This window comes from Trichosurus vulpecula, chromosome 1 (assembly GCF_011100635.1).
Source record: "Trichosurus vulpecula isolate mTriVul1 chromosome 1, mTriVul1.pri, whole genome shotgun sequence".
In the NCBI taxonomy this organism is placed as follows: domain Eukaryota; kingdom Metazoa; phylum Chordata; class Mammalia; order Diprotodontia; family Phalangeridae; genus Trichosurus; species Trichosurus vulpecula.
The window spans coordinates 525,915,009-525,942,859 of NC_050573.1; the positions used below are offsets into that span (position 1 = coordinate 525,915,009).

The 27,851-nt window shown below is 38.6% G+C and overlaps 1 protein-coding gene across 1 annotated transcript in view; it reads left to right on the forward strand.

Annotated features, from left to right (window-relative positions):
• LOC118858287 (cytochrome P450 3A4-like) overlaps positions 1-27,471 on the forward strand; it is a 43,174-nt gene extending 15,703 nt beyond the window's left edge. The window contains exons 4-11 of the mRNA XM_036768784.1: positions 1,012-1,111; positions 2,079-2,210; positions 2,650-2,738; positions 17,439-17,587; positions 18,141-18,268; positions 19,520-19,580; positions 25,268-25,428; positions 27,241-27,471. Coding sequence (XP_036624679.1) covers positions 1,012-1,111; positions 2,079-2,210; positions 2,650-2,738; positions 17,439-17,587; positions 18,141-18,268; positions 19,520-19,580; positions 25,268-25,428; positions 27,241-27,471 — 1,051 coding nt within the window. The remainder of the gene's footprint in view (positions 1-1,011; positions 1,112-2,078; positions 2,211-2,649; positions 2,739-17,438; positions 17,588-18,140; positions 18,269-19,519; positions 19,581-25,267; positions 25,429-27,240) is intronic.
• Positions 27,472-27,851: the final 380 nt, after the last annotated feature.

The window sequence follows — 27,851 nt, forward strand, 5'->3', positions numbered from 1 at the left end:
CTCTTCAGCTCCCAAACACACTTGCCACTCTCATGCCACTGTGAGTGCTCAGACTGTTTGCTGTCATTGAAATGCCCTCCTCCTTTCCTTTTCCTACTGAATTCCTGCCATTCTTAAAAGCTGAAGTCCAATGTCACCTCCTCAATGAAACTATTCCCCTTTGCCATATCACCTCACAACAACAACAAAAACTTAATCTTTAAGGTTTTCAAAGTATTTTGTACATGTTCTCTTATTCGATCCTCACAACAACACTCTAAGGTTGATGCTACTCTTTCCCTCATTTTGCTGACAAGGAAACTAAGTCTGAAAGATGCTAGTGACTTCCATGAGGTCACAGAGGAAGAAAGTGTCTCAGTCAGCATTCTAACTTAAGAATGCACTAAGTATTTCATAAATATTCTCTCATGAGTTTTTTTAGGGTTCTTGGTTTACTCCCACATCTCAAATTTGAGAAAACATAAGGGGACAGTGAGCTCATGGTCATCAATTTATAGTTTCCACTTGAAACCTCTGTTTCCAACAGAGTAACTGTGTATCAGCAAGGCAATAATCACAATATAGTTGATAATTGTCAAAATGCCTATATGGTTCTGTATCACAAAATACATGAGAGTCTCCACCTAGATGGTGGAAGATATACACCATTGATTCAGACACCAAATGACCAGATCCCAAAACCAATACACCAAATTTATCACAGCAGCAATGGATTCAATATATAACACCACAGCAGAGAACCACTCCATCCTAAAACCATCTGCCCCCTGCTGGGACCTTTCCAAATACTCACTCACAGCCACCACATGTCTGCTCTCTTTCCCTCAGCTCTGTCATAAAAGCTCTCTCAGCATTTCCTGTGACATAATTTCCTTTTCTTCTCAGCGAGCTCCTCCTACCACATGTAACTTAGGCTTCCTGTGATGTAAGCAGGTCACATGGCCTATTAATGGGTGGGAATTTGCTATTACACTTGGTGACTGATGTAATTTGTTCCATTTGGGGGTATAGGTTTTTTGATGGCAGACAACCTGTATTGGCTGTCATGGACCCAGAGATTATCAAATCAGTGATGGTAAAAGAGTGCTATTCTGTCTTCACCAATCGTCGGGTAAGTGACAGTGGAAAAGTAATGCTGGTCGCAATGGGGAAAGCATGCTAAACATGTTAGGGATCGCAGAGTTATTCTTAGGTCATCTATAAACACTACCTTCACTATTGATATTCTTGCATCAGGCAAGGAAGGCAAGGTGTCATAGCTGATGGCAATGTGTCTTGAGCTGAAGACAGAAGGCAGCTTTTGCTCAGTGATTTGAAGCCCCATCAACATCTCTTGGGCCCAAAAAACTTGGGAGTGGTAATGCTTTCCCAACAACTTGATTTGCTTATAATGCAGCCCACAGGGCTGTCATTAAAGGGAAAGGTCACTGTGGAATATGGGCCTGCTTTCCTCATCTCCATAGGCAATAATTGGTCTGCTGGCTCCAAGGGACAGATGGGCACAGGAAGTACCCCAAGGCTCCTTTTCTACTTTTGGCCAGGCATTCCCAATTATGATCCTATGGGGAAAGTCCTGTGGAGGATGTGCTGGCCATTCCCACCAACTGTTAATCAATTATCACACATCTGGCAGCCTAGCCAGAATAACTGAAGTAATTAATGCCAAGAGGAAGAGATAGGAGGCGATTGTGCCAGGCACATCAAATTATCACCACTACGACCACTATCACCACCACCTTCACCACCACTTCACCTCAGAAAATGTGGGAAATGGTCTAGGACATGGTACTGAGGCACCCTGGAAATAACAATGCTTTTGGCCTAGTACAAGTAGCCATCATCCTGGGAAGCAACCTCTGCAGTGATGCAGCCTGGGTACCGCTTTGGCAGGTAAAACTGCCACAGCTTTTATGGTCTCAGAATAGAATTCTGGTCACCAAAGTGAATAGCTTGTAAAGAGATTACAAACTATAGGCTTTGGAAAGAATTAGTTTTTGTACTGGAAGTACAAAAAATCTCCAGTTCTCATTCCACCAGTTAATACAAAAATGGTCTTGCCTTTTACCTTTTTCTCCTAGAGTTTTGGTCCAGCAGGAATTTTGGACAGTTCTATCTCACTTGCTGAAGATGACCAATGGAAGAAGGTTCGAACACTGTTGTCTCCAACATTTACAAGTGGAAAACTCAAGGAGATAAAGAAATGGATATTGGTCAGATTTTAGAAAACCAAGTCCAGGGGAGAGTAAACAAAATAAGTTCCAATTATTTTCTCTAGTAAAAGTAATAGACCAACAAGTTTGAACTTCCTATAAGGGAACATTTTGTTTCCTATTTTTTTGTGATATAATGGAGAGAACACAGTCTCTGGAGTCAGAGAACCTGATCTCCAATCTCACCTCTGAAGCTTAGTACCCAAGTGACCACTGGTAGAACACTTAACCATTCTGGCTGCAGTTTCCTCTTCTTTAAAATGAAGTAGTTTGACTACATGGCCTACAAGGTCTCTTCGTACTGTAGATGTATGCTTCTTTACATTCTGAAAGATAGAAATGGGTTAATGAAATACCCTTTTATGTCTTCTGTCTTGGGAAATTTGGTTTGTTCTGAAACTGCATTTTCCACATGTAACTGTTGTCATTTGGCATTTAGATGTTTCCCATCATTAACCAATATGGAGACGTATTAGTGAAGAATATGAGGAAAGAAGCAGAGAAAAGCAAACCTGTGCCTGTGAAAGAGTAAGTATGGGGTGACAGCAGGAGGAATCTGAGGAGCAACAGGACACCCTGCTTGCTTAAGCCTCTCTTCTCCCATCTTTCCTTAGAAACTGAAGCACCCCCTTTTAGAGTTATATCTCTTTAGACTGGCTTCCAAATTTATCGTTCAACTAAGGCTTTAAAAAAGCTTAAAAAATTTCTCCAAAATTAATGGTCTTTTTTTTTACATTTAAGAAACTGTTTAAAACTCTTTTCTTTAATTTTAAATTTATTTATTTTTTGTTTAAAACATTCAGTTCCATAAGTTTTTGAGTTTTAAATTTTCTCCTCTTCACTTCTCTCCCCACTCCCCAAGATTACTTGCCATCTCATATAGGCTCAACATATACATTCACATTAAACATGTTTTCACATTATTCATGTTGTATAGAATGGAATGAACCACTAGAAAAAAGATACAAAACAATACAAAAAAGAGAGAGAGAGAGCAAATAGTGTGATTCAATCTGCATTCAGACTCCATAATTTTTTCTCTGGATGTCAATAGCATTTCCATCATGAACCCTTTGGAGTTGTCTTAGAACCTTATATTGCTGAGAAGAGCCAAGTCTATCAAAGTTAGTCACCACACAATGGGGCTGTAACTTTGTACAATGTTCTGCTGGTTCTACTCCCCTCACTCAGCATCAGTTCATATAAGTCTTTCCAGGTTTTTCTGAAGTTCACTTGCTCATCATTTCTTATAGCACAATAGTATTCCATTACATTCATATACCACAACTTGTTCAGCCATTCCCCAATTGATGAGCATCTCCTCAATTTCCAGTTCTTGGACATAATAAAAACAACTACTATAAATATTTTTGTACATGTGGTTTCTTTCCCCATTTTTATGATCTCTTTGGGATACAGCCCCAGAAGTGGTATTGCTGGGTCAACGGGTATCCACATTTTTTATAGTCCTTTGGGCATAGTTCCTAATTGCTCTTCAAAACGGTTGGATCAGTTCACAATTCCACCAAAAATGGATTAGTATTCCAATTTTTCCACATATTCTCCAGCATTTGTAACTTTTCTGTTTTGTCCTGTTATTCAATCTGATAGATATAATGTGGTACTTAAGAGTAATTTTGATTTGCATTCCTCTAATCAATAGTGAGTTAGAGTATTTTTTCATATGACTATAAATAGCTTTAATTTCTTCTTCTGAAAACTGCCTGTTCATATCCTTTGACCATTTGTCCATTGGGGAATGACTTGTATTCTTATAAGTTTCACTTAATTAAAACTGTTCTTAACCTCTTGCTAAATTTCTTCCAGAAATAGTATTTGAATTTGGGCCCAAGTTGTGTTTTCCTTTGAAGCTTTGCTTGTAGATTTTTTGGAGCTGTTTTCTTCTGGGTTTGTGTTTTGAGTGTCTCTGTCACCACTATAGCTTTTTGTTATTGAATTCTTTTTGTTTGTTAATTTTTTTCAACTTTCTGACTTTAGGCTTTAGGTTGGTTCCAGGTTCTTCACATTTCTGGAGGGAATATATGGGCTAGTTCTGTTGCACCTTTCTTGTGTTATTGGTGGTTTTGTTATTCTAGGCTCCAAAGGCCAACTCCTGCTGGGAACTTAGGAGCTTTTCATGCTGTGAGTAGTCTTAACCAAGGCAAATTCTGATCAGTTCCTTTCTCCTTCACTGTTCACCACCAAGGTCTGAACTTTGCAGGTTACTGACATTTATTCGTGTCTGAGTAGTAATAGATTGCTGTTGGACTGCATCATTATCATCCAGTTGGAAAACTCTCTTGGTTCAGAGGAACATAGCTGTAGGCTTCCCTTCCATTTGAGATTCCTTCCATTATTATTCCTCGGTAGGTTTCAGACTGGTCCATAAGCTAGAGTGTAACACAAACTCTTTTCCTGGAGTCTTATGCATATTGTTTTTGTTTGCTTCTGAACTTACTCCTTGATAGGGCCTGTAACTGATCCTTACATCTGGGGCCTGGTCCCTTCCCTATTCCACACTGTGTCTGTGACCCAAAAGGTGTTAAAAGTGACAACCTGCCAGTCTTCAGTTTTATACCCTACAAGAGTTCCCAGTGTCTGTATTTGTTTAGAACCTTTTATTTCTCTCGGACAAAGTCTCCAGTTGCTGGAATGTTGCATAGGGTTAATTTCTGGCCAGTATCTGAAGACCTTTATATGTCTTCTTATGCCAACCTGGTCTGGATAAATGACATTTTTTCCTCCTTCTTGGATTTCCCAGTCATTAGCCATTTTGGTCCCCTTTCTACACTAGTTTTGGGGCGGAGGGAGCTCTCCATGCTTCTTGCATCTTTTCCATATTAATTCCATCTCTATTACTGCTCTATTAATTTTCAAATCAAGGACTTTTTGTGAATTTTAATCCTTATTGGCCCCATTGTAGTATCTGACTTTGTTGGCCACCTGTTCTTTCTGGATGCTCTCTATTCTCTGTGTTTTTGCTTCTGTTCTGTTTTCAACTTCCTCCTGTCAGTCTGACCACTCTTTCTTAACCTCCTTTGCTGAATGTCTATCCATGGAACCTACTTTTTGTGGCTTAGTTAAGAACAATTTTTATTTAATTTATTAAGAAAAACATGAAAAAGACACTCCATTCAAAATAACTCCAGACCTGGGAGTACACTTGCCAAAACAAACTTAGGAACTGTACAAACAAAATTATGAAAATACTTTTTATACAAACAAAATCAGATTTAATAATTGAAGAAATATTAATTGTTCATAGCTAGGCAGGGCCAATATAATAAAAAAGAAAATTTTACTCAAATTAATTTATATATTGTGAAAAGCAGATCAAAGAACCTGTGCTAGCAGCCCTCATATGTGCTGGTGTTATTAGTCTTACACCCCCATAGCAGGTGCTAGTAACATTATTGTTACATATTTTCAATGCCATCTCAATCAAATTACTAGAATGTTTTACTGAATTAGAAAAAATAATAGCAAAATTCATTTGGAAGAACAAAAACTGAACAATGTCAAAAGAACTAATAAAAAATGTAAAAGAAGGAGTTTTAGCAATAGAAGATCTTAGACTATATTAGAAAGTAGTAATTATTACACCTATCTCTTATTGGCTCTGAAATAGAAAGCTGGACTGATGAAACAGAACATTTTTTATAGACAGTTTCTCAGATAAAAGTCTCACATCTCAAAAATAAAAGGAATGTGATTAAATCTGGAAGAATATGAGTCATTCCCCAATTAATAACTGGTCAAAGGACATGAACAGGAAGTTTTCTGATGAAGAAACCAAAACAATTTATGGTCATATGAAAAAATGCTCTAAATAATTTTTAGGTATCTCTGTTAAATTGTCTTCTATTTAAACTATCAGTATCCTAAGTTTTTTTTTTCTTTCCATCATTATTTATTTATTTAATATTTTTAGTTTTCAGCATTAATTTTCACAAGAGTTTGAATTACAAATTTTCTCCACATTTCTACCCTCCCCCATTCCAAGATGGCACATATTCTGATTGCCCCATTCCCCAGTGAGCCCTCCCTTCTGTCACCCACATCCCCCCATCCCCTTTTCCCTTACTTTCTTGTAGGGCAAGATAGATGTTTATGCCCCATTGCCTGTATATCTTATTTCCTAGTTGCATGCAAAAACATTTCTTTGAACATTTTCTTTTAAAAATTTGAGTTCTAAATTGTCTCCCCTTTTCCCTCCCCACCCACCCTCACTAAGAAGGCAAGCAATTCAACATAGGCCACATACTCATGTTGTGAAAGACTAACTATATTTTGCTCCTTCCTGTCCTATCCCCCTTTATCCACTTTTCTCCCTTGACCCAGTCCCTTTTCAAAAGTGTTGGCTTGTTATTACTTCCTCCCCCTATCTTCCCTCCCTTCTATCATCCTCCCTTTTTATCTCCTTCCTCCTTCTTTCCTGTGGGGTAAGATACGCGGTTGAGTGTGTATGTTATTTCATCCTCACGTCAAATCCGATGAGAGCCAGATTCACTTATTCCCCCTCACCTGCCCCCCTCCACCCTCCCAACAGAACTGCTATTTCTTGCCACTTTTATACAAGATAATTTACCCCATTCTATCTCTCCCTTTCTCCCTCTCTCATCCCTTAGTTTGTTTTTTTTTAAATATCATCCCTTCATATTCAACTCACTCTGTGCCCTCCATCTATATATGTATATATTATATATACATAAATGTATATATATTATGCGTGTGTGTGTGTGTGTGTATGTGTGTGTGTGTGTGTGTATTCCCTTCAGCTACCCTAATACTGAGGTCTTATGAATTATACACATCATCTTTCTATGTAGGAATGTAAACAAAACAGTTCAACTTAACTAAGTCCCTTGTGATTTCTCCTTCTCGTTTACCTTTTCATGCTTCTCTTGATTCTTGTGTTTGAAAGTCAAATTTTCTATTCACCTCTGGTCTTTTCACTAAGAAATCTTGAAAGTCCTCTATTTTATTGAAAATCCATATTTTGCCTTGGAGCATGATACTCAGTTTTGTTGGGAAGGTGATTCTTCGTTTTAATCCTAGCTCTATTGACCTCTGGAATCATATTCCAAGCCCTTTGATCCCTTAATGTAGAAGCTGCTAGATCTTGGGTTATTCTGATTGTGTTTGCACAATACTCAAATTGTTTCTTTCTAGCTGCTTACAGTATTTTCTCCTTGATCTGGGAGCTCTGGAATTTGGCAACAATATTCCTAGGAGTTTTCTTTTTGGGATCTATTTGAGGAGGCGATCTGTGGATTCTTTCAATTTCTATTTTACCCTCTGGCTCTAGAATATCAGGGTAGTTCTCCTTGATAATTTCTTGAAAGATGATATCTAGGCTCTTTTTTTGATCATGGCTTTCAGGTAGTCCAATAATTTTTAAATTATCTTTCCTGGATCTATTCTGCAGGTCAGTGTTTTTTCCAATGAGATATTTCACATTATCTTCCATTTTTTCATTCCTTTGGTTCTGTTTTCTAATATCTTGATTTCTCATCAAATCATTAGCTTCCACTTGCTCCAATCTAATTTTTAAGGTAGTATTTCCTTTAGTGGTCTTTTGGACCTCCTTTTCCATTTGGCTAATTCTGCCTTTCAAGGCATTCTTCTCCTCATTGGCTTTTTAGAGCTCTTTTGCCATTTGATTTAGTTTATTTTTTAAGATGTTATTTTCTTCAGTATTTTTTGGGTCTCCTTTAGCAAGTTATTGACTTGTTTTTCATGGTTTTCTCACATCCTTCTCATTTCTCTTCCCAATTTTTCCTCTACTTCTCTAACTTGCTTTTCCAAATCCTTTTTGAGCTCTTCCATGGCCTGAGACCAGTTCATGTTTTTCTTGGAGGCTTTTGTTGTAGGCTCTTTGAGTTTGTTGACTTCTTCTGGCTGTATGTTTTGGTCTTCTTTGTCACCAAAGAAAGATTCCAAAGTCTGAGTCTCAGTGTGAGTCTGTTTTTGCTGCTTCACCATGTTCCCAGCCAACTAATTGACCCTTGAGCTTTTTCTCAGGGCATCACTGCTTGTAGATTAGAGAGTACTTTGTTCCAAGCTTGAGGGGATGCACTTTGTTTTCAGTTATTTCTCACAGCAAGCTCTGCCACACCAGTGCTGCTCCTCCCGAAGAACCACCAACCCAGACCTGACTCAGATCTTAAGCAGGCTCTGCACTCCAACTTTTTTCCACCACTTTATTTCTCCCATCGGGTGGGCCTGGGGCCAGAAGAAACTGCAGCTGTAGTTCTGTAGCTGCACCACCTCTGCTGCCCCTGTGGAAGTGGCCGAACTGCAAACTCCTTTCACTCTGTCCCCTGCAGCTTTTCCCAATAACCTTCTCTGTTGTCTTTGGTGTTTGTGGGTTGAGAAGTCTGGTAACTGCCACAGGTCACTGATTCAGGGCACTAGGGCGTGTTCTGCCCAGCTCCCAGTGTGGTTGGTCTGGGCACAGCCCAACCTGGGCTCTGCTCCACTCCACTCTCAGTTCCATGCATGATAGACCCTACTCAGTGACCATTCAGGCTGTCCTGGGCTGGAGCCCTGCTTCCCTCTGCTATTTTGTGGGTTCTGCAATTCTAGAATTTGTTCAGAGCCACTTTTCATCAGTGTTTGGAGGGTCCTGGGGGAGAGCCCCAGGCAAGTCCCTGCTTTCCAGCCGCCATCTTGGCTCCACCCCCCCCCCCCCAGTATCCTAAGTTTTTTACAGATCTTTTGTTTTGTATCACCTTACCAAACTAGTCATTGTAAACCATGGCCTGGGTACAACATGATCAGGCCTGGGTACAACAGGCCCATCACCTCTTTCATTCTGGATAATAAGCTTTTCTTCCTGCACTCTAAGGGCCCAGTAGGTTTATTAATTATTATTTATTAGAAAAATGCAAATCAAAACAACATTGAGATATCATTTTAAAGCTCTCAGATTGGGTAAGATGATGGAAGAGGAAAGTGACAAATTTTGAAAAGTATGTGGAAAATTTGGGTCACTAATTGATGTAATTGTGAACTGATCCAACATTTCAGAGAACAAACTGGAATTATGGCCTAATAGTTATTATATTACTTATACCCTTTGACCCAGTATTACTAGGTCCATTTCCACTGATGATTAAGGAAAGGAAATGAACCTCTATGTTCCAAATCATTAATAACAGCTCTCTTTGTTGTGGCACAGAATTGGAAATTTTGGGGAAGCCAATCAATTGGGGAATGTCTGAACAAGTTGTGGTATATGATTGTGATAGAATACTATTGCACTCTAAGAAATAATGAACTTTGAGTGGATTCTGGGAAGATGGAGGAGTTGGTCAGAAATTTCTAAGCTCTTAAGGTTTCCCCCCACAAATGAGAGAAAATGACACCTCAGGGCAAACATAGAGCAGTAAAAATAAATAAAATTAGGGGAAGAACAGTTGTCCTCCTGGGAGATTGGAGAAGATCTGAAGAAAAACCTCAGGACCAGATTGTGAAGAGTGAATACCTGCAGGCTAGGTCCCCTTAAACAACAAGCTGGCAAACCCTGGAGTTAGCTGGGTTGGGAAGCTGCCTTGGCCCCAGCCACAGGAACTTTTACCCCCAGGACTGTAAGAGGAGTTGGGTGTCTGAGCTGGGGAAGATCAAGAGAACCTCTGCTGACAAAGAATGTCAGCCCCAGCGGTGTTGTGGAGACATATTCAGGGGAGAGAAGGAACCAGTACATGCCCAGTGAGTGCAGAAGCCATGGGGCACAGGTGCTACTGGCTTTGGCCACTTATGGGAGGCTGACATCTTGATTTTAGTTCTAGACCAGTATAGAGAACTGAAGGAGGATCTGAGGCCAGAGTCCCCATCACCCTTACCTGAGGACTTGAGGTAATTACAAAAACTAAGCTGCTACATGTAAAAAAATGAAAAGGCAAAGAAGAAAGTATCCAGACATAGAGAGTTACTATGGGAATAGAGAAGACTGGGGCTCATCTTCAGAGGAGGATACTGAAGCAAAGAAACCCTCTTCTACCCCCAAAACAGTAAGGTCCAATGCTCACCTGCCCACAGAGAATTTACAGAACTTTAAAAAGACTTCAAAAATCAAATGAGAAAGACTGAGGAAAAACAACAAAAAAGAACAATTCAAGAAAAAACAAGAAGAATCTAAAAAGAAAGTCAACCAATTAGAAAAGGAGATCCAGAATATTAAGGAATAAAATGATTCCTTAAACATCATAATTGGGCAAATGGAAGCCAGAAAAGTTATAAGAGACCAAGAAATAATAAAATAAGTCATAAAGAATGAAAAAATAGAAGAGAATGTGAAAAGTCTCATAAGAAAAACAACTGATCTGAGGAACAGATCAGGAAGAGAAAACATAAGAATAATAATCCTATCTGAAAGTTATGGTCTAAATAAAATCTCAATATAATAATACAAGAAATAATTAAAGAAAACTTTCCTGTAGCATTAGAAGAAGCGGGGAAAGTAGAAATAGAAAAATCCAATGATCATCCCTTGAAAGAGATCCTACAATGAAAACCCGCAGAAATATCATAGTCAAATTCTGAAGCCCCTAGCTTAAGGACAAAATATTATGAGCAATGACAAAAAAAATAAATTAGAATCACAGAAGATCTAGCAGCAGTGACACTAAAAGACCACAATTCTTGGAACACTATATATTGAAAGGCAAAAGAACTGGGTTTGTGGCCAAAATATCATACCTAGCAAAGCTAAGCATAATCCTGAATGGAAAAAAAATATACACTTAATGAATCATCAGACTTTCAGGATTTTATTTAAACAAACTTGAATAGAATATTAATGTATTAATAATAACAATATATAATTACTATAATAATGTATTAATAATAATTAATAATAACAATGGAAGATTTGACATACATGAATCAAGAGAACTTTAGATACATACCACAGACTAATTACAATGAACTCAGTAAGGACAGACTCCTCATCTTTTATGCATGTAAACTGTAAAACTTATGTCTCAGACTATTATTAATAATTCAGCAGTTTATAAGAAAGATTGGAGCAGACCTGAATATGATATGATATTAAAGTAAAACCATTTAGGAACAGCTTAAAAAAGTAGTTATAGAAATCAGATGTAAAAGGAAATACTGACAAAGAGGAATTAGATGAGGGGGAGGAGGACTGGTAGTTCTAGAAACTTACTTTCATCAGGAATAGGTTCAAGAGGCAACAATACACATATATTTAAAAGAGTATAAAAGTTTTCTAAATTCAGAAATAAAATGCTAAGCAATAGGGAGCAGGCAGAGGATCATATAGGATCTTCAGAGGGGAGAGTGAGGAAATAGGTTAAGGTGGGTATAGAAGAGTGTTTAGATTTTGGGAATGGGAGAATAAGTGAGGGATTCTTGGGGAGGGGGTAGGTTAAGAAATATGGGGAAAGTTAAAAGGTAAAAATAAAGTAGAGGAGTCAGCAGGGATAAGAAATAAGAGATACACACAAACATAGAGTAAAGACCAGGAGTAGAATTTGTTAGGGAAAAAGGAGCAGAGGTGGTAATCATGATCTCAGACAAAGTTAAGGCTACAATAGATTTAGTCAAAAGAGAAAAGTAGGGAAACTATACTATGTGTCAGTCATATTTATCAACTTTTTTACAACAACTAGACAGTATAAGGTGTGAACATTGCTATGGTGTAGGAAATGATGACTCGGTAGACTTGGAAAACTATGGAAAGACTTGGACTTATGAAAGAATAGGTCATCCATCCTCAGAGAAGCAGAGGATAAATAAGTAAAGTGCAGTCTTACATAGATGCATACGTATGTATATGTTTATATATGTGTTTTTGTGTTTGTCCTTTGTTCTTGAAGAGGACCATGACATTAAGAAAATGATGACATGACTTGCAGTTGACTTTGATTTGAGTGAGTAAGGGCTTTGCAAGGTCAACAGCCTCACTTTCTCCTACAGAGGCATCTGGGTTCACTGCCCTGATATTCATCAGGACAAGTGGAGATGGTCCAGGATGCAATGAGAGACCCTGGCATTTTCAGACTAAAGCCTTTTCAGGTTCTCATTTTGAGTGAGGTAATGCCCATTTAGTGAATAGGCTTCTTTAAGAAGTGAGTCAAAGGATGGTTCCTTTAATTAGAAAAAAGAAAAAAATGAGATTGAGAGGGGTAGACCCTCAGGGTTGCTAGTCAAAAAAGAAACAGTTACCATTGACATTTGCTCTGAGCCAGGAGGGCCCAAAATATAGCCATTAAATGGAGCTCGGGCAGCGACATATTGTGGTTCAATCTATGAGCCTCAGAGGGGAATGAATATACGGATGTGTATGTTTCTATATGTGTTGTTGTATTTGTCCTTCATTCTCAAAGAGGCCCATGACATCAGGAAAATGATGACATGACTTGCAATTTACTTTGATTTGAGTGAGGGAGTGACCACAATTATTGATATCTTAGTATATGTATGGGGAAGTAGGCATAAGTGTATATGGGTATATATGTGTGTATGAATATCCTTGTGTGTATATGTCTAGATATGTATGCATATATGTATATATATATATGCTTATATGTGCGCAGGCACGCACATGTGCGCCCACGCATGCACACACATGTGTGTGTGTGTGTGTGTGTGTGTGTGTGTAATATATATCCATACTTAATTGTAGCTTTCAGTGGGGGGGGTGAGAGAAGAAGGGGGAAAAAGAATAAAGTAAAAAGTGCACAGCAGAGAAGAAAAGAAAACTTACAAAGAAGCAAAGTAAAGATGGACAGCTCTCAATAAAAAGCTTAGTATTTATTATATTGGCTTTCTTGAAATGGAAATTTATTGCTGTCTATTTAGAATTCTCTTTCACATACTGCTGTGTACATGGCAATGTTTGTTTTTCTTTTCTTATTTTGTACTATTTTAGTTTTAGTATTTTAGTTTGTTTTTTTTTCTCTTTTGTATTTAAGTTTAAAGTAAAAAAATTTACAAATAAAAAAAGAAATGATGAACTCTATGAAAACATGGATAGTCTTGCACACAATAATGAAAAAGGAAATGAGCAGAAGCAAGAGAACATTGTATATAGTAATATACATGTTTTAAGAACAAGTTTGAGTCACTAAGTAATTTTGTCTATTATAAATATACAAAGTAACTACAAAGAACATATAGAGGAAAATGCCATCTGCATCCAAAGAAAGAACTGAAAAATAGAGGTAAGTATAGAATGATTTTACACACAAATACAAACAGACACACACAGACACACACACATTTATTTTTTTTTGAATTTTTAAAAATTTATTTAGTTTTCAGCATTGATTTTCACAAGAGTTTGAATTACAAATTTTCTCCCCATTTCTACCCCCCCACTCCAAGATGGCGTATATTCTGGTTGCCCTGTTCCCCAGTTAGCTCTCCCTTCTGTCACCCCACTACCCTCCCATCCCCTTTTCCCTTCCTTTCTTGTAGGGCAAGATAAATTTCTATGCCCCATTGCCTGTGTATCTTATTTTCTAGTTACATGCAAATTTTTTTTTTTGTTTTTGAACATCTGTTTTTAAAACTTTGAGTTCCAAATCCTCTCCCCTCTTCCCTTTCCACCCACCCTCCCTAAGAAGTCAAGCAATTCAACATAGGCCACATGTGTATCATTATGTATAACCCTTCCACAATACTCATGTTGTGAAAGGCTAACTATATTTTGCTCCTTCCGAACGTATCCCCCTTTATTGAATTTTCTCCCTTGGCCCTGTCCCCTTTCGAAAGTGTTTGTTTTGATTACCTCCACCCCCATCTGCCCTCCCTACTATCATCCCCCCTTTTTTATCTTCTTCCTCCTTTTTTCCTGTGGGGTAAGATACCCAAATGAGTATGTATGGTATTCCCTCCTAAGGTCAAATCTGATGAGAGCAAAATTTACTCATTCCCCCTCACCTGCCCCCTCTTCCCTCCCAACAGAACTGCTTTTTCTTGCCACTTTTATATGAGATCATTTACCCCATTCTATCTCTCCCTATCTCCCTCTCTCAATATATTCCTCTCTCATCCCTTAATTTGATTTTATTTCTTTCAGATATCTTCCCTTCATCTTCCACTCACCCTGTGCCCGCTCTCTCTCTCTCTCTCCACATACATATATACATACATACACACTCACATATACATATATATATATGCACATAAAGATACACACACACACACACACACACACACACACACACACACACATATATATATATATATGCATATTCTCTTCAGCTACCCTAATACTGAGGTGTCATGAATCATACACATCATCTTTCCATGTAGGAATGTAAACAAAACAGTGCAACTTTAGTAAGTCCCTTGCAATTTCTTTTTCTTGTTCTTTTTCTTGATTACCTTTCCATGCTTCTCTTGATTCTTGTGTTTGAAAGTCAAATTTTCTATTTGGCTCTGGTCTTTTCACTGAGAAAGCTTGAAAGTCCTCTATTTTATTGAAAATCCATATTTTGCCTTGGAGCATGATACTCAGTTTTGTTGGGTAGGTGATTCTTGGTTTTAACCCCAACTCCTTTGACCTTCGGAATATCGTATTCCAAGCCCTTCCATCTCTTAATGTAGAAGCTGCTAGATCTTGGGTTATTCTGATTGTGTTTGCACAATACTCAAATTGTTTCTTTCTGGCTGCTTTCAGTATTTTCTCCTTGATCTGAGAGCTCTGGAATTCTGTGACAATATTCCTAGGAGATTTCTTTTTGGGATCTATTTGAGGAGGCGATCGGTGGATTCTTTCAATTTCTATTTTGCCCTGTGGCTCTAGAATATCAGGGTAGTTCTCCTTGATAATTTCTTGAAAGATGATATCTAGGCTCTTTTTTTGGTCATGGCTTTCAGGTAGTCCAATAATTTTTAAATTATCTTTCCTGGATCTATTCTGCAGGTCAGTGTTTTTTCCAATGAGATAGTTCACAGTCTTCCATTTTTTCATTCCTTTGGTTCTGTTTTATAATATCTTGATTTCTCATCAAGTCACTAGCTTCCACTTGCTCCAGTCTAATTTTTAAGGTAGTATTTTCTTCAGTGGTCTTTTGGACCTCCTTTTCCATTTGGCTAATTCTGCCTTTCAAGGCATTCTTCTCCTCATTGGCTTTTTGCAGCTCTTTTGCCATTTGAGCTAGTCTATTTTTTAAGGTGTTGTTTTCTTTGGTATATTTTTCAGTATTTTTTTTGGGTCTCCTTTAGCAAGTCATTGACTTGTTTTTCATGGTTTTCTCTCATCCTTCTTATTTCTCTTCCCAATTTTTCCTCTACTTCTCTAACTTGCTTTTCCAAATCCTTTTTGAGCTCTTCCATGGCCTGAGACCAGTTCATGTTTTTCTTGGTGGCTTTTGTTGTAAGCTCTTTGACTTTGTTGACTTCTCCTGGCTGTATGTTTTGGTCTTCTTTGTCACTAAAGAAAGATTCCACAGTCTGAGACTGAATCTGGGTGTGTTTTCGCTGCCTGGGCATATTCCCAGCCAACTAACTTGACCCTTGAGTTTTTCAACAGGGTATGACTGCTTGTAGAATTAAGAGAATTATGTTCCAAGCCTGGGGGGATGCTCCAGCTCTGCCACACCAGCACTCCTCCTTCCCCAAGAACCCCCAACCCGGACTGGACTTAGATCTTCAGCAGGCTCTTCACTCCTGCCCTGATCCGCCACTTATTTTCTCCCAACTGGTGGGCCTAGGGCTAGAAGCAACTGCAGCTGTAGTTCTGTAGCTGCTCCACCTCTGCTGCCCCAGGGCGGTGGCCGAACCTCGAACTCCTTTATAAACTCTGTCCCCAGCAGCTTTTCCCACTAACCTTCTCTGTTGTCTTTGGTGTTTGTGGGTTGAGAAGTCTGGTAACTTCTGCATCTCACTGATTCAGGGTGCTAGGGCGTGCCCGGCTGCTGGTCTGGTTGGTCTGTGCCACCCACGCTGTGCTCTGCTCTGCTCCGCTCCCAGCTCCGTGCAGGATAGACCTCACCCAGAGACCATCCAAGCTGTCCTTGGCTGGAGCACTGCTTTCCTCTGCTATTTCATGGGTTATGCAGTTCTAGAATTGGTTCAGAGTCATTTTTTATAGGTTTTTGGAGGGACTCGGTGGGTAGCTCACACTAGTCCCTGCTTTCCAGCCGCCATCTTGGCTCCGCCCTCTGATTATGGCACACACACATTTATGTCTAATGGTAGCTATCTCTTGGAATGCAGAAAAGGAAACCAAAGGAAAAATAAATTTACATGATAACTTTATTATATATTCAAAAGAAATAGTAAGTTTTCCATAACACATTTGAACTGCCATGTAGAAGCATATTTTCTTCACTATATCATGTTATGGAAACTTTTGTTTTGTTTCATAAATTAAAAACAAAATAAATAAAAATTAAAAAACAAAGAAAAACATAAAGATAAAGTAGGCATGATAATGTACCTAATTTTAAACAAGATGGAAGAACGTGGGATTGAAGGCATAGATGTTGCCTATGTGGCCACCTTATCCCGTGTTTTTCTTATAGGTTTTGATTTACATTGTTAGGTATCCAATCCCTATTTGTACATAAGCTTTTTGGGGCCAGAGAATGTTTTTGCATTTTTCTCCTATCTTCAGTGCCTAGAATAGTGCCTGACACATAGTAGGCACTTAATAAATGATAACTTATTACTTGAAAGTAGAGGGTATTCACACTGTGAGGAGGAAAATGTACCCCTGGTTAAATGAGGGAAACCTAGCCCTTCTCTAACAGCTTAGAAAAAGGAAGTGATAATACCAATCAGCACTGCTATGCATTTTGTCTCATGATTGTCCAGGCTATCATTCATTCATTCATTCCTTCATTCATTTACAAAATTCTTTTTAGTTTCTGGGCAGTTGATGAAAAGAATCAACATTTTTCTGAAGAATCTCAGCTAGTAGATGCTACTGACCATTTTCAACTCTGGCTTTTATGCCCTGCAGGCTTGAACATAAAACACATTTGGCAAACCTGACCAGACCACATTAAAGTGTAATAGTGAAATATGTAATAACATAAAAATAAAAAGACTACAGGTAATATTTATATTTTATTTTCTAATTTTAATATATGGCTAACAGTTAGCCTTTGGAATGGTTTAGTGATCCCAATTTCTATTGACTTTCACACCATGGGTTTACTTAGAGGCTCATTTCATGTCTTTGCTTGGAGATGAAAGATGTGGTGCCTGTTCTGAGTCTTTTTTTTTGCTTTCTCTCTTCAGCATTTTTGGGGCCTACAGCATGGATGTGATAACCAGCACTTCATTTGGTATCCATGTTGATTCTTTGAATAACCAGAATGATCCCTATATCAGAGAAATGAAGAAGCTAGTTGCATTTAATATTCTGGACCCATTCATACTTGCAATAATTAAGTTGGTTCTTCTTTTCAGAAATAAATACTTAAAATCCAGTGGTCCTTCATTCCTGAAGATAATTCAATAGATTGATTCATAGATTTAGAGATGGACAGAAACTTAGAAGCCATCAAGTCTAACACCTTTATTTAACAGAGGATTAAACTGATGCATAGAGATATTACAAGACAATCTAAAGAATTCTGGAGAGTCAACTTCTTAATTACTATCTGTTGGTGAGGGAGGGCATTTAGAGAGCAATCAAACTAAAACCCCAGGGGAATTATTTGTTGATTGGGTCAGTTATAATTAGCTTAGCAATTAACCTAAAAGACCAGGGATGGTCACAGGACACCTGATTTTGGGGAGAGATTCCTTTCCATTGTTGGACTTTTCAGTGACCCCTACAAGTTCATAGATAGTAGGTGATGTCTAAAAGGAAATGAGTAAGCCATGTTACAATTTGTACCTCTGGTGCCATCTCCCCATCTACGCTCACAATAAAAGTGATTTCATCTCTCATAAAATTCTGCAATTTCATAAAGGTTTTTTGCTTTTTTTCCTCAGTGCTCTTTCCATTCCTTAATCCTTTGTTTAAAAAATTCGATGTATCTCTATTTCCAAAAGATACAACAGAGTTCTTAGCAAAAGTAATTAAAAAAATGAAAGAAGAACGAATGAAAAATTCACAGAAGGTAAGTAGGTCTTTCAATGACTAGAATAAGAATATGTATATATTATGAACTGTTGTATTCTTTATCTTCAGAGTAGAGCAAAATACCCCCCAATAACTTGTGTTCCATTTCACTTGATGTTTGTCCATGCTGAATGTAAATATTTTTATTTAATTTCAATTTTTAAATATTTTTGAGGACTTTCTGTAATATGAAGAAGTGTTACTTGGTGATCTCTAAATTAATTTACAGCTCTAATCCTATATTCATATTATTTCATATTTACCAGACCTTGTGATGTATGCCTCTGCGAATATAAAGAGAAAAAATTTCATTGTCTTGGCTCTCAACTAATTTACCACCTTATAGGTGGAATGAGACATATACCCAATATTATACCGCAAATTATTATGTGACACGTAGCAGGAACCCAAGGAAAGAGAAAATACCTTTCTCTTTCATTTATAGGTTCCCAAAAGAAGCCTTGCTAACAATACCAAGGGTTACATAAAAATGGGCACAAAACTTAGAGTTGTGCCAGTAATGTTGTATTCAAATTCTCCAGATGGGCTCTTGGCCCCAATTTGGAACAGTTTTCATTTGTGCAAAAAGCTTATATTCTGAGGCCTTTTAATGGAAGGGATCTGACCCTTAATTCTTGAAGGCAAGCCAGAAAAGTACACTGTATTATTGACCCTTCCAAGCTACAAAGTCTTTAAGCATGGGCAGGTTGGTTCATTGCATGTTTGGTGACCTAGGACCAATCTAGCTGAGTTTGAAGAGGCATGTCCATTGGATGACCACAGTGAGATCAATTTGTTTGCCTATAGCGATCATGGAAAACTAGCCAAGAAGTAAGATTGTGATCAGTGGTGTCCACATCAATGATATTATACACTTTTGAAGCATTATCTTTCTATCCTTTCTGTCAGACTTGAGAGAATTAATTTCCTGAAATAATTAAAAAAATGTTCTTCAGGGTCTTCTTCCCTTCTATCACCCTGGTGACTGGGACAGGATATTTTCAAGGTTTAGGAATCCTATTTTAAATCTTTATTTTATTCACTTGAGGCTCAAGTTCTTTAGCATTCCAGGGTCCTTTGTGATGAGTATAATTCAAATTCTGCCACTGAAGTGAACCCACAATGTCTCTAGCCATTGAGATCTTCACTTGTCTATCAGGCAGCAGGTATATTAATTTGCTGTGTTCATAGCTAATTTCTGTGTTCCCAAGTATTTTCTCAGCATTAGTGGTTTCCATCATTCTTCCAGCACCGGGTAGATTTCCTTCAGCTGATGATGGATTCTCAGACTTCTAAAAACTCGGAGATGCGCTCTCAGAAAGATAAGTTGGGAGTAAGGGTAGCCACAATTTGGAATCCTGAAGTCATTACTATGGAAGTATGAAAAAAATTCCAATTTGCTTTGATGATGCACCAAATGTCAACAACAACATCAATGATGACAATGATGACGTTACAGTGTTTTAAGATTTGCAGAGCAACTTACATTTATTACTTCATTAGATCTTCATAATAATTCCGAGTACTTGGTGTCATTCTTTTTTCTATTTAAGAAATGAGGAGTCAAGGGCTGAGAGAGGTCAAGCAACTTCCACAGGATCACAGCTAATAAAACTTTGCAGTAGGATTGGAACTCAGATCTGACTTACCTCTAAGTCCAACACTCTGTGATATCACCTAGCTACCTCACAAAAATGCTTGACATCTGTAGGATGAGTTGAGTTTGGTATGGTCAAGTTAGCTTGAAGCTTGGATTGTGATGCTAAAGCCCCCTTTTCATTTCCTAACTAGGACAACAATGAGGCATAGTGAGGTGCGAACACAGGTTTGTTTTTTTTTTAGTACCAAAATAGTTTAATCATGGGATAGGATAGATCACTGGCATTTGCATAACACTTTAGGATTTGAAAAACTTTTTATAGTCATTATCTTATTTGATCCTCACAAAATTCATTGAAGTAGGTGCTATTATTATCCTCATTTTACAGCTGGGGAAGTTGAGGTTCTGAGAAGCTAAGTGACCTGTCCATAGCTGGCAAATAATTGAAGCAAGATTTGAACCTATCTTCTTGGTTTTCAGTCCAGTACTCTATTATACCATACTGTACCTTATAAACTATAAATTTAAGAAAATCTTGAAGTCAGAAGCATTGAAGCACATGTTCTATTTTGTTTTTAATTGAAGAAGCCACACTTTTTGCCAAATTTTATCATTTGCTGTTTCTTATTACTTTCACTACTTCTAAGTAGAATAACTGAATAGTCTGGATAAGTCAGTGCTTCAGCCACCAGAAGATAAAGAATTGAGATTAGGTGGTAAAATAGAAGTTCTGTTGGCATCATTGACATTGTTGGGAATCTGACTTTGGGAATGAGAGATTCCTTACTATTGTTGTCTATACCCCTGTTGTAGACTTAAGCCCTTAATCCACCTTATAAGCATCATCTGTTATCATCATCCACTTCACTCATAAGATTGCTCATCCAACTGCATTTCATAATCTACGTATGATGATTCTTAATTCTTTTTTTCCCTTGTGAATTGGCAAACCAATCTCTGAGTGGCATTAATTTTCATTTAAGCCCACAATTCTGAGGCTGTCAACACAAGATCATATGGTTTTTATTTTTTTTTAAATTTTATTTATTTATTTAATATATTTAGTTTTCAGCATTGATTTTCACAAGAGTTCGAATTACAAATTTTCTCCCCATTTTTACCCTCCCCCCTCCAAGGTGGCATGTATTCTAATTGCCCCATTCCCTAGTCAGCCCTCCCTGCTGCCACCCCACTCCTCCCATCCCCTTTTCCCTTACTTTCATATAGGGCAAGATAGATTTCTATGCCCCATAGCCTGTATATCTTATTTACAAGTTGCATTTAAAACTTGTTTTTGAATAACTGCTTTTAAAACTTTGAGTTCCAAATTCTCTCCCCTCTTCCCTCCCCACCCTCCCTAAGAAGGAAAGCAACTCAACATAGGCCACACATCTATCATTATGTAAAACCCTTCCACAGTACTCATGTTGTGAAATACTAACTATATTTTGCTCCTTCCTATCCTATCCCCCTTTATCCAATTTTCTCCCTTGACCCTGTCCTTTTTCAAAATTGTTTGCTTTTGATTATCTCCTCCCCCTATCTGCCCTCCCTTCTGTTGTCCCCCTTTTTTATCTCCTTTCTCCTCCTTTCCTGTGGGGTAAGATACCCAATTGAATGTGCATGTTATTCCCTCCTCAGATCAAATCTGATGAGAGCAAGATTCACTCATTCCCCCTCACCTGGCCCCTCTTCCCTTCCAACAGAACTGCTTTTTCTTGCCACTTTTATGCAAGACAATTTTCCCCAGTCTATCTCTCCCTTTCTCCCTCTCTTAATATATTCCTCTCACATCCCTTAATTTGATTGCCTTTTTTAAGATATCCCTTCATATTCAACTCACCCTGTGCCCTCTGTCTATATCTATATGTATATATGTATATATATATATGTATATTCCATGCAGCTACCATAATACTGAGGTCTCATGAATTATATGCATTATCTTTCCATGCAGGAATATAAACAAAGCAGTTCAACTTTAGTAAGTCCCTTGTGATTTCTCCTCAATTTACTTTTTCATGCTTCTCTTCATCCTTGTGTTTGAAAGTCAAATTTTCTATTCTATTCTATTCTGGTCTTTTCACTGAGAAAGCTTGAAAGTCCTCTGTTTTATTGAAAATCCATATTTTGCCTTGGAGCATGATACTCAGTTTTGTTGGGTAGGTGATTCTCGGTTTTAATCCTAGCTCCATTGACCTCTGGAAATTCATTTTCAAGCCCTTTGATCCCTTAAGGTAGAAGCTGCTAGATCTTGTGCTATTCTGATTGTGTTTCCACAATACTCAAATTGTTTCTTTCTGGCTGCTTTCAGTATTTTCTCCTTGATCTGGGAGCTCTGGAATTTGGCAACAATATTCCTAGGAGTTTTCTTTTTTGGAGTCTTTTTCAGGAAGCAATTGGGGGATTCTTTCAATTTCTATTTTGCCCTGTGGCTCTAGAATATCAGGGCAGTTCTCCTTGATAATTTCTTGAAAGATGATATCTAGGCTCTTTTTTTGATCATGAATTTCAGGTAGTCGAATAATGTTTAAATTATCTCTCCTGGATCTATTTTCCAGGTCAGTGGTTTTCCCAAAGAGGTATTTCACATTGTCTTCCATTTTTTAATTCCTTTGGTTCTGTTTTATAATATCTTGATTTCGCATCAAGTCACTAGCTTCCACTTCCTCCAATGTAATTTTTAAAGTGGTATTTTCTTCAGTGGTCTTTTGGACCTCCTTTATCATTTGGCTAATTCTGCCTTTCAAGGCATTCTTCTCATTGGCTTTTTTGAGCTCTTTTGCCATTTGAGTCAGTCTATTTTTCAAGGTGTTATTTTCTTCAGTATTTTTGGGTCTCCTTTAGCAAGTCATTGACTTGTTTCTCATAGTTTTCTCACATCACTCATTTCTCTTCCCAATTTTTCCTCTACTTCTCTAATTTGCTTTTCCAAATCCTTTTTGAACTCTTCCATGGCCTGAGACCAGTTCATGTTTTTCTTGGAGGCTTTTGTTGTAGGCTCTTGCACTTTGTTGACTTCTTCTGGCTGTATGTTTTGGTCTTCTTTGTCACCAAAGAAAGATTCCAAAGTCTGAGTCTGAATCTGAGTCCATTTTCACTGCCTGGCCATGTTCCCAGCCAACTACTTGACCCTTGAGTTTTTTGTTGGGGTATGACTGTTGTAGAGTATAGAGTACTTTGTCCCAAGCTTGAGGGGCTGCACTGTTGTTTTCAGAGCTATTTCTACACAGTTAGCTCTGCCACACCAGACTCCTCCTCCCCCAAGAACCACCAGCCTGGACCTGACTCAGATCTTAAGCAGGCTCTGCACTCCTGGTCTTATCCGCTGTGTAATTGTTTAATTCCTCCCCTAGGGTGGGTCTGGGGCAGGAAGCAACTGCAGTGTAGTTCCTCAGAGCTGCACCACCTCCACTGCCCTCAGGGTGGTGGCTGAAGGGTGCATTCCTTTCACTCTTTCCCCAGCAGCTTTTCCCCACTGACCTTCTCTGTTGTCTTTGGTGTTTGTGGGTTGAGAAGTCTGGTAACTGCCACAGCTCACTGATTCAGGGTGCTAGGGCCTGTTCTGCCTGGCTTGTGGTCTGGTTGGTCTGGGCATGGTTCATTCTGGGCTCTGCTCCCCTCAGCTCCCAGTTCCATGTGATAGACCTTACCTTGTGACCATCCAGGCTGAACTGTGCTGGAGCCCTGCTTCCCTCTGTTATTTCATGGGTTCTGCAGTTCTAGAATTTGTTCAGAGCCATTCTTTTATACGTGTTTGGAGGGTCCTGGGGGAGACCTTTAGGCAAGTTCCTGCTTTCCAGCCACCGTCTTGGCTCCACCCTTTGAACACAGTTTTTTTCAAGAGAAAAAATTCTGTTCTTATCCCACCTGTGCTAGTTAGTACTTGTGTGACCCTGCATACATAATTTCTCTTGTCTGGACTTGCTTGTCATAGGTAAGAGCAGGGTATTAGGCCAGATAATTGCTTAATTCTTTTCTTCCTCTGAATTCCATAATTTTACTCTATTCCTTGCCATAGATCATGTTTCTTTGAGCTCAACTAGTTGTGCAGCTAGGTGGTACAGTGGACAGAGTGCCAGGCCTCAAGTCTGGAAAACATGATTTCAGATCTGGTCTCTGGACTATCTGTGTGACCCTGGGCAAGTGACTTAATGCTGTTGACTTCAATCTCCTTATCTTTAAAATTAGCTTGAGAAGGAAATGGCAAACCACTCTGGATCTTTGTCAAGAACATGCAAACTGCATTTAGAAACAGTTGGACACGAGAGATAGACAACCGAAAATAATTACGCAGAAAAGCAAAAAGACGATCTTGAGATACAAATTTCTCTTGCAATATAAATCCTGTGGGCAAACTTCTCATGTCATATTTTAATTACACTATTCTCATTTAACCATAAGTAGGATATAGACTCTCCTATGCTCTATACCTAAGCATTCTCACCAGAACTCAGCCTGAGGGAGGCAGCATATTTTAAGGGATGGGAACTGGCGTTGAGAGTCAGAAGGCCGGATTATAGGCTCAGCTTAAGCCACTTACTAGCTCGGTGACTTTGGAACAGTCATCTTACTGCTCTGAGCCTCAATTGCCTTTTCTGAAGAATGGAGAGAAGCACACTTGCACCAGCAATTTCACAGGCTTATTATGTTGGTCACATGAAATAATTTAGGTGAAATATAAACACTAGGCAGTATGCATAGAAATGTAATCAATGTTTATTGCTTTCCCTTCATGGAGCCCATCAGAGATAGGATATAGTGGAGTACAGTGGAAAGAGCATGGTCTCTGAAGTCTGGGGAGCTGGGTTTGACTCCTGTCTCTGACACCTATGAAACTTCGGTAAAATTGCTTAACCTCTTCAAGCCTCGAGTTCATTCAACTGTAAAATCAAGGTATTAGATCATGCATGGCTGTTGAGGTTCCTTTCAGTTTTAGGTCTGTGATCTCCCTTCAAAAACACCTCTCCTCCATATTTACTTCACTCCTTACCACCTTACCACAGGCTTTTATCCTCTCTTCTCTGGACCATTGCTAGAGCCTTCTAGTGTATCTATCCTTTGACACAGTGGGATAGAAAGAAGAGAGAATTCACTGAAATGAAATGTCATGTTTATTACATGCAAAAACAAGAAGTGAGCATAGGCAGGTTTGTGGAAAGAACAGAACAGATATAGGAGAAGTAAGGTTGAGCAATCCCTGTTAGACTCAACTTCTTTTCTTGTGACGATAAATTTGCTTGGAAGATTCTCATCATATCAATGAATGTATTTTAGATCTCTTGTAGGTATTCTGGAGAGTTAGGTAGATGCCTTTTGTGAATTCTTGTGATATTCCTGAATGAAATAAAAAGGTATGATGTCATTGTCTGAATATCTCCCTTGCCTCCATTTCAGATCTGAGTGATGAGGAAATCGTGGCCCAATCTATTATCTTTCTTTTTGCTGGCTATGAAGCCACCAGCTCAGTCCTTTCCTTCCTTTTTTATAACCTGGCTACACACCCTGAGGTCCAGCAGAAACTTCAGGAGGAGATCGATGCAGTTTTGCCTAACAAGGTGAGAGATTGAAAGGAACAGTGATATTCATACCCTCTTTCAACTTACTTCCAATTCACCTATTTGCCTCATCTCCTAGTAGAAGTTTTGTGTCATAATCACCTGTGCTGACTATTATTAGCTCATTGTTGGAACATAGCCAGGGTTTGAAAAGGTGATGATATGTTGAGACACCATATGTTTAGATAAAGCTCTCCTTACACAGAAAGTAATGTCTCAACAACTAGTGCTAACATTCAGAAAAATTCTGAAATTGTCCATTGTCCTCAGTTTCACAAAGCTACTTTAGAGTCTTTCCTCCACGTAATGGTACTCATTTCTCAACTCTTCTGTTACTAAACATCCTTGTGACTTTGGGTCTCCTTTCTATTCCTCACTTACTTTCTTCCCCCTTTCCTCCTTTCGTATTTCCTTTCCTTGTTCTTTGCTTGTCCTTCCCTTCCTTACTCTCATCTCCTCTTCTCAGATTCTCATTCTGTCTCTCTTGTAACTGATAACAGGGGTGTCAGAAGACAAAAGGTCTTATGAATGGCCATTGGAGTTTGTCCATACCCAGGAACGTGTTTCGATGTACCAGGATCACCTAACTCCATCACTCTTGGACCAAATTTAATAATCACCATTAAGGGAACACTGAAACTGTCATTTCCCTATGAAGTTAGGGGATTGCCTTGAGAATGTATTGAAATGTTCCATTTAAACAGTGATGAATGACAAAACTTACAGTGGGAGCAGTAGATAAATTCCCCAAAGTAACCCTGCAGATCTCCTTGACCACCTGGCAAAGCCAAACCTCAACCCTACATGGTGCTGAGAACAACCAAGGGCACATAAGAAAATGGGGACAGATTCTGTTTTCTTTTGGTTTGGAAACAGGACTTTTTTGTGTGTCACTATTTTTTCTCTATTTTTCTGTAGGTTGCCAGGATTTTTTTCTTGGAATTAGGTGATTACTACTAAATAGTGGTTCTCCCATACTTCCCCCAAGCCCCATAATATTCTCTAAGCTGTCTCAGAACAGAAGGATATGATCAGAGTTGCCCTTGTAAATAGAAAACTGTCTATGTTATCTGTTGGCAGGAATGCTGGGAAGCTCTCTGCCCCCACTCCAAGTATCTTTTCTAAATTTGACCATGGCAGATGCATTCCCTTGAGTCTATTCTGTTTTGAAGAACCTTCATGGTGTAAAATGTTAAACTACCAGTGCATCCCAACCATGATGGTGAAATGAGAGTGAAGATTACTGGAGTCTAGATAGAGGGTAGTCATTTTTGAAAGAATAAGTAGAGATGACAAGAAGTGGAAGCTGGAGAGCTATGGAGACACAAAAGGGCTCTACTCAGATTTCAAGTATTTCTAAAGTAAACTTTACTGAGGCAGATTTTGTCTACTGTTTCACCCTAGATTTCATATTACACTAGTTTGTTCCAAAAGAAGATCTGGCAGAATAGGAGAAAAACAAAATTCACTTAGCACAACTTTCTTCTACTGAGGTTCAAGAATTTTGTCACAGGCTCAAAAGGGCTCATTTTGTGAAAATATTTTTATACATGCAAATCTCACTTTGGTAGAGCTAAGAATTTTTGAATCACTGTCAGGTTGAGTACTGCAGTCATGCCTAACATTCCATAGATTTAATAGTAAAAATATATTTATAACTTTCCTCTAGAAGGTATTACTGTAGCATCTGGTCACCAGATGTACAATGGAGTTGGTATAGACTCATTCTAAGACCATGTGAATAAAGGTAGATGTGACATATCACCTTAGTACTTAGAACTTAGTACTTAGTACTGTTTGTTCTCTTCCCAGGAAGCAGTCACGTATGATGCCCTGGTACAGATGGAGTATCTAGACATGGTGATAAATGAAAATCTCAGGCTGTTCCCTGTAGCTGGCAGGGTCGAAAGGGTTGCTAAGAAAACTGTTGAGATCAATGGACTGACGATCCCTAAAGGCACAGTGGTGATGGCCCCACCCTTTGTCCTTCATCGTGACCCAGAATACTGGACAGAGCCGGAGGAGTTCCACCCTGAAAGGTAGGCAGTTTTTTTTTAAATAAGGGAAAAAAAGAGTTCGCAATGTGGTCAGTTGAACCAGTTTGGAGGGAACATTGAGTCGGGAGATAGGATCAGGGTTTGAATCCTGCTTTTGTGTCTTCTTTAGATTGATGACTCTGGGTCTGTAACTTAAACTCTCACAATAACCCTGCATAATGCCTACAGTTGCTATTTCCAGAGCTCAGACATAGTGGCTTTAGACATTTTTATTTCTATTTTATAGGTGAAGGAATAGAAGCTTATATATATTAAGTGACTTGGCATAGGCCCTATAGCCAAGAAGTGGCAGAAGTGGGCTTTGAATGCTGGCCATTGTCAGGGTTGCCAGGGTGAAAAATGAGTGTTGAAATTCTATGCCACCTG